Source organism: Tasmannia lanceolata, unplaced genomic scaffold (assembly GCF_043159265.1).
Source record: "Tasmannia lanceolata isolate RefF3 unplaced genomic scaffold, GAP_Taslan_0.1 ptg000499l, whole genome shotgun sequence".
NCBI lineage: Eukaryota > Viridiplantae > Streptophyta > Magnoliopsida > Canellales > Winteraceae > Tasmannia > Tasmannia lanceolata.
The window spans coordinates 14,653-22,334 of NW_027519172.1; the positions used below are offsets into that span (position 1 = coordinate 14,653).

Genomic DNA, 7,682 nt, shown 5'->3' on the forward strand with positions numbered 1-7,682 from the left:
GCGACGCCGGCCGAGAGGCTAATTGAATGGTCGGGCGAAAATTGCGCTGACTTTGAATTGTCAATACGGAGTTGGGCCAGCGCCGATCGCCGAGCGCCAATCGCCGAGCGCCGAGCGTCAAAGTGAAGCGATGAACTTGATGAATGACAGCGCGTCTGACCAACCGCCGGACTAATTGAAAATTCAAACAGGTGAATCCTCGCGCAGGTAGGTGTGTTCGTGCGGGCGAACATGCAAAAGTTGTAATCAGCAGAATGAGGTGAGATAACCGCGTTAGTCGCGCGAGGAGACAGTGCGAATGGGCGAGAAAAGTTGTCTTCGCTCGGCGGCGCCCGTGTATTTTTAGCACTCAAACTCTCAGAACGAATGCTAATTTGTTCTGAGGGTCCAAGTTGGAAAACAAATCATTGTGTATTGACAACGACGACAACCCAACAACAACAACTACTACTCGAGTATTGACATGACTGCATGCAAATCTGATTCACTCGCGAGGGAGGCCTTCAAAAGCCGGCTTTTGAGAGGAAGACAAAGTTATTCTTTCGCTCGCCTTGAAGGTTGACTTATTTGATTTATTTAGGCAAATTTATTCACCGCCAGCCTAATAGAGTTGTCTCGTCATGATGTTAACTTGCCCGCAGTTTCATGATCTATTGTCTCGGCGGCGACGGCGACTTCGTCAAGTGGCGGCGTTTAAATTTAGATCAGCTGGGCGACGACAATCGAGACTTCGATGGGCGGGTTTTATTGCCGCGATTAGCGGCCAGCTCGCTCGAGTCGTGATTGGCCGGCTGCTCACTTGGCCGCGAAAAGGCGCGCGCGCGTCCAAAACCTGAGAGGCCAGATTAATTTCTTCATCAGGCGGCCAGAGTAACGACTCGTTGATTGGCCTCGCCGCTTTGGGAGGCGGAAAAGGCGAATGAATTAACACGAGCGAGCTAAGCGCGCGAGCAAAACTTTGGCCGGGTGATTTGTGATTTGTGATTTATGATTTTTGATAAGCTAGTTTCGCTTAGACGCGCGCGCGCTCGAGTGTCCACTCTGTGCTCGTTCGCGCATTGATTAGCGGCTCGACGTGGGCCACGCCCCTCCGTGTGTGACGCAACTTGACTGGCAGGTGAGTTTTGCAGTTGCAATTGGAGTTGCAATCGCAGCTGAGCTGATGATGAGAGTCTCGCTCTTGTATTTACATAGAGTAGAGGTTGCCAGTGCCTTTCCCCCCTTCGCGCGTAGAATTTGCATACAAGAGGGGGGAGGCGAAGGCGGCGTCTGGAGCCACGGGTGGCCACCAGCCCTCCTTGACGCCCCCATTGGCGTCTACGGCCAGGCCAACGACGCCGCCGCGCCACCGCCGACGAGAGTGAAAGTTGTGCTCCCCTCCTCGGGCTCATATTTCTTCCTGCAGAGTGATGATAGTACGCGCGCAGGCCGGCTGGGCCAATCAACAGGTAGATCAACGGAAGCACCTGTTAGCGTCGTCCATAAGTTCGCCTTGGCGGCCAACCTGGGACCTCGTCGGGCCATTTTTCGCGTATAAAAGCGAGCTGACTGCTAACTTTTGGGTATCATTCGAGACAAAACAAAGTTTGTTAGCTTAGGAAACATCTCGAGTTTAGAGTCGATCAATCAGCAGAGCGGCGTTCCTCTCGCGGCGAGAGTCTTGCTTCACCGTCAAATTTAAAGTTAAAGTTCACGACGAGCAGGTAGATCGGCTTGGTCATCATCATAATTAGCGCTCACCATCACCGTTCTCATTATCATCATCATAAGTAAGTAAGTTGACTAATTTAAAAATCCTCAACCCTCAGAGCTTATAAATATCGTCGCCGACCACTCGCGGGTCACAGTGAGTCGCCGAGGAGCAAAGTGCTAACATCGTCTCGTGTTCGCCTGACCCAACAACCGGAAGTAGAAGACCACCTCCCTCAAGAAGCCTCCGTCGAGCAGCCGAGAAGATGAGGCCTCAACTAACTGGGCGCTGGTGTGCGCCCTAGTCCTCCTATCAAATTCAGGGTAAGTGCGCGACGAGCTGACCAACCACGAGACCAACTGAGCGCACCAGTGAACCTCACCTGAACCTCGAATCTTCGCCCAGTTCTACCCTCAACTTGCTCGCTGGCCGCCTACAGTGAGACGCGCTCCTTCCGCGACGCCCTCGAGGGGGCGTTCCATGGAGGAGGCCATCAGCGGCCCGTGGACAAGGACACCAGCTCCTACGGGGACCGAACGGCCGAAGTGGCAACCAGTCCGGCAGCGGCGGCTCATACTCGGCAACAAGTGGCGCCAGCAGCGGCGGCGGCGGCATGTCTATCCCGGCCAACGGGAACCTGCAGCAGCAAGTCGCTGGCGGCGCCATGGAGCAGCAGGAAAAGTCGGGCGCCGGCTCGGAGCTGGAGCGCGAGGCGCCGGCCCCATGGACAGCCAGCAGCAAGCATTAGCATAGAGCAGCAAAAGGCGCCGCCCGCCAGACCATGAGGAACGCGAGGCGCGGCAACGGACGGCTCCAGCAGCAGCAACAACAACAAGAGGAGTACCGGCAAGCGGAAGCGGAAAGACCAACGGCGAGTCCGCCTCAGGATTTGGCGACGAGCAGGTCAGCAAATCGATGAAGCCCCACGACAGCGCCAAGTCGGCGGCCGCCAAGAGCGGATATGCAAATGGCAGCGGCGGGCGACGAGCAGCAGCAACAGCAATATGAGCAACGCTGGTCAAGAGCAGCAACAGGAGATGCCGCAACAATCCACAGGTGGAGCTGACTCGGACGGCTCGGACGAAGACCAACAGCAGCAGCAGCAGATGATGATGATGTCTGCCAAGCAAAAGGCTTATGGCGCCCATGCTGATGGGCATGAGCAACGGCAACGGAGGCACGAGCATGAAGTACATGAAGTCGTCATCGATGAAGGTGGCGCCGAGCAGCATGGCGCAGAACATGATGATCTCACTGGCCAACAAGGCTGCCTACGCCAATCAGATGTCGTCGCCGTCGCAGCGCCAAGTCGCGCCGCCGATGATGATGATGAGGCGGTGACCAAGCCGACAGCCCCCCAATCGATGAGCACGAACGGCAACCGGGCAATGGCGCCTACGCGGCTCAGCCCATGATGCCCATGTACAACTCCATGCTCATGGCGGCCGGCGGAAGTCAGCGCAGCGGACCCATCGGCCGCGCCAACCAGCGCAGGGGCGGCCCGGCGGGCGGAGAAGAAGATGTCGCCCGCCATGGTGAACGCCATGCTGAACAAGATGCTCAGCGCCAAGCAGCAGCAACAGGCGGCCGGAAGCGGCGAGTACCAGCGGACGCCCCACCATGAGCGCGGCGCCCTCATGAGCATGATGAGCAAGTCGGCGCCCCAGAAGGCCGAGATGCTGGCCAACATGATGATGATGTCCTCGCCCCAGATGAGCGCCATGGCGCCCGCCAAGAAGGAGATGTACAAGCGGAAGATGATGGCCGCCCATCATGCAGTCGTCCCTCGCAGCAGCAGCAACAACAGCAAATGGACGAGCCATCGTCCTACGCTCCCAGCAAGACATGCAACAGCCCGACCAGCAGCAGCAGCAATCAGCTGATGGAGGCTCTTACGCCGGAAGTGAGGGCCGCCAAGCAGGGCTACGGCGGCGGAAACGGCGGCGCCATGAGCACCATGGCGCCCATGTCCATGGTGATGAGCATGATGGGTGCCAAGCAGCCGATGGGGCGGCTCGTCCCCCTACGGAATGGAGCAGCAGCGCCAGTCCATGGAGAGCGGCGCCAAGTACGGCGGCCGCTCGATTGGCCCCATGAGCCCTATGAGCCCCATGATGCCCGCGATGGCGCCCGCAATGATGCCCGCGATGATGCCCGCCATGGTGCCCGCCATGCAAATGCCAGTGCCGATGGGCGAGGGCAACGGCAAGAGCATGCCCATGGCCATGATGAAGGCCTCTTACGGCGGCGACTCGCAGCAGGAGCAAGCGCCCGAGTCGCAGGCTGGCTACGGCGGCGCCGAGCAGCAGATGATGCAGGTGCCCATGACGCCATGATGATGCTGACCATGATGAACAAGAAACAGCGAGGAGATGCCACAGCAGCAGCAGCAGCAGCAGCAAATGATGATGACCATGATGAACAACGGCGGTTACGCAGCAAGATGTCGGCCGGCTCGAGCGGCGCCTACGGCGCTATGGCCCCGGCTGCCATGAAGGGCAAGTCGATGGAGATGAGCTACGGGGGGCGGCAGCAGCGAGGCCAGCACCCAGTCGTCGTACATGGGCGGCCAGCAGCAGGAGCAGATGCCCGTGGACCAGCAGTCGGCGCGAGATGACCAAGGGCTCCTACGGCAGCGGCGGCATGATGAAGCCCATGAACGGCTTCGTCAGGCCTACTCTCCGGAGCAGCCGCAGCAGCAGCAGCCAAGAGGACCAGCAGCAACAGCAACAGGAGGGCGCCGCTGGCAAGCCCATGGCGGGTGGCTACGGGACCAGCTCGATGAACAAGAACAACGCCATGGGCGCCACCAAGGGCGCCGACCAGCAGCAGCAGAAGGAGGAGGAGGTGGGAGGCGAGTACGGCGCGGCGCCCATGGGCATGGCCGAGCCCTTCGCCTTCGACTACAAGATCGAGGACGACTACGGCAACGGCCAGTACCGCAAGGAGGAGAGCGACAAGAACGGACGTGGTGAGGGGCTCCTACGGCTACATGGACACCAGCGGCACCTACCGCCACGTGGAGTACGTGGCCGACGAGAACGGCTTCAGGGCCAACATCAAGTCCAACGAGCCGGGCCTGAGCAGCGAGCCGCCGCCGCCAAGTGGCGCCAAGTCGGGCAAGAACTCGGCGAGCTCGTACGGGGGCGGCGCCGGCGAGCAGGCCGCTCAGACGCAAATGCCGATGCCGATGCCGATGCCGATGCCGAGCCAATGGCGATGCAAATGCAAATGCCCATGCCGGCGGAGCAGCAAATATCGATGCCTAGTGATGGGGCGGCCGACAACACCCAGCAGCAACAGCAACAACCAGAGCAACAGCAGCAAATGTACTCCCCCTCACCTGCGGGCCAGTCGGCGGTGAAGGGCGGCGGCGCGGCGCGAGAAGAAGGCGTAGCAACCTCACTAACAAGCGACTCTTATAACTTAAACCTAGAAAAGCGTGACAAAAAAATCATCCATAATCAATAAAGACGCACACAATTCGACTCATTAAACAGCAGCAATTAACATCTGACAGATTCCAGCGAGCAGAAGATGACTCACATCACTTTCATTGTTGTTGTTGTTTTTGATGGATTTTTTATGAGAGTCATTCTTCAGTTTGTGCCAAAAATAAAGTGATCTCTGGCGAGTAGTCAAGTGGCCAATGCATTTTAGCTTGCCGAACTGTTCACTTCGAAGAGCAATTTCTCTCGCCCACGCACGCAGACATTTCATCACCTGGCGGCCGAGTTTCTCTGTGCGTGTCTCTGCCTGTTCTGTTTCTGTGTCGTCTGTCCGTCTCTCACACGGACAGACGACACGCACAGTTTCGTGTTGTTGGTTTGGTTTGGTCGAAATGCCGCGGCGCTTGATTTTACCAATATCCCCCGTTCAATAACTTAAAGATAGATGACGAAGAGAACTCAAATCATCTGCATGATTAATAAATTAACCTAGCAACTAATCAATTGAGGTGAATCCTCAGATTGTCAGTCTGTGTTTCCAGTTTCTCAGCGCTGGCAATACTGTCCTCTTCGTGCCAGCTAGCATCTCAATCGACTTTCTCGCCTCCGAGACAAGTCGAATCGACAAGTAGCCTTCAGTTCCGCCCGTTGAGTCGCCTGTGAGTGACCTAAGGCAGCTCTCGGGTCGCAACCATATCGCCAAGTGAGAATGCCGAAAATCGGGACTGTCGTTATGGCTTGCGATTTTCTTATTGTGTTGTTGGCCTGTTTTGAGGATGCACTCCAATATTCAACAACATTGAGGGTGCTCGACATCACGCGTGAGGATTGCCCTCGAGCAACTCTATGTCTGACTTGACCATTTCCTCTACCAACATGTCGAACGTTGTCGTCGGGCGCCACTTCAGTTCCTCGTGGGCCAAACTCGCGTCCGCCCAACAGGTGATCCACCTCCGAGGGGCGGAAGAATTTCTCGTTGACCTTGACCCTCACCTGGCCACTCGCCGAGTCCACGCCAACTCGTCCAGTCCCTCGCCCGACCAGCTAATTGGCACGCCAATGCACCTGAAGGCCAGCTCGACAAACTGTCGCACCGAGTGCGACTTGCCACTGGCGATGACGTAATCCCTGGCCACCGGTTCGCTGCAGCATCAGCCACATGGCCTCCACATAATCGCGCGCGTGGCCCCAATCGCGCCCGAGACTCCAAATTGCCCAGCTCGAAAGTACTCTCGCCGCCGAGCTTGATCTCGGCCACCGAGCGAGTTATCTTCCTGGTCACAAAGTTTTCGCCCCTCCGGGGACTCTCGTGGTTGAACAGAATTCCATTCACGGCGAACATTTGATAGGAATCCCGGTAGTTGACCACCAGCGAGTGGGCGTACAAACTTGGAGCAACCATAGGGCGACTTGGGGTAGAAGGGAGTGGACTCGTTCTGGGGCATCCGCTGAGACAACTGCCCCCAAAGAGCTCGCTGGTGGAAGCTTGATAAAATCTTACTCTCGCCCCGACGAAGAGTGACTCGTATTTCCTGATTGCCTCTAGGAGACGCAACGTGCCAAGTGCGTTCGTATGCCGTCATTTCGGCATCTCGAAGCTTATCTTAACGTGACTTTGCGCTGCCAGATTGTAAACCTCGTGAGGTCTTATGAGGATGATCAATCTCAGAAGCGAGCTGCCGTCCGTCAAGTCGCCATAATGTAACTGGCGATTTCTGCTTGTCCTCTGAACTTTGTCCTCGTACAAGTGCATCAATCGCGAGCTGTTCAATGAGGATTCCCTGCGAAACATTCCATGTACATAATATCCCTTGCTAATCAACAACTCGGCAAATACGAGCCAACCTGGCCGTTGACACCTGTAATTAGCGCCGACGTTTATCCTCTTTTTGCTGCTGCTGCTGCGTCATCTTGTGGTTTCTTGTGAGCCAATTGTTTGCTTGTTGACAAGTGGCTGCTTACGAGGATGTTGTTGTGATCTGTTGTTTGCAACAAGTTGCATCAGCATCTTGCCAGGATTGCCATACAATTGTGCAATGCCAACATTTCATATATTAGTGCGCATTACTTAATTCAAAGAAAACAGGAAGATGCGCACTAATTTCTGGGTCGCATCACTCGTGCAGCGGCCGTACAGTGTGTCCCGGAATCCCCCGACACAAAATAGCGCCAATGCGCGGACTTTGGCACTAATTTTTACGTGCTGCTGCGATACACTTGAACGTAGATTCTAACCCTTGAAGGGGGAAGACAGTCTTTACGAAATCAGCTGCTGAGGTGGCTCGCAGTAGCGCGCAGAAAGGGGGGATGTCAGCGTCGAACTTTGTGTCGGGGGATTCTGGGACACACTGTACTGTTGCCCAGTTCAATGGCTTCACGAAGAGTAACAGTCACATGCGCGGCCGCCGCTGACGTTACATTACGCAGCTTTCGGATTTCGCGCCCTACGCGCGCACGCAAACTGGCCGTCCGCTCTTTAACACTCGACTGAATCGAACGGCCTGAAAAACTAAACATCAATTACTAGCATAGGTTCTCGCAGC

The 7,682-nt window shown here is 56.4% G+C and overlaps 1 protein-coding gene across 1 annotated transcript; it reads right to left on the reverse strand.

The window, feature by feature from the left end:
- Positions 1-5,954: 5,954 nt before the first annotated feature.
- On the reverse strand, positions 5,955-7,017 carry LOC143868508 (uncharacterized; the record flags this gene model as incomplete). The annotated part of the gene is given in 8 exon segments (XM_077376188.1): positions 5,955-6,071; positions 6,073-6,158; positions 6,161-6,266; positions 6,268-6,336; positions 6,338-6,526; positions 6,528-6,596; positions 6,599-6,972; positions 6,975-7,017. Coding segments are annotated over 8 exon segments (1,053 nt in total), but the record flags the coding sequence as incomplete, so codon positions are not given.
- Between the last annotated feature and the right edge of the window lie 665 nt (positions 7,018-7,682).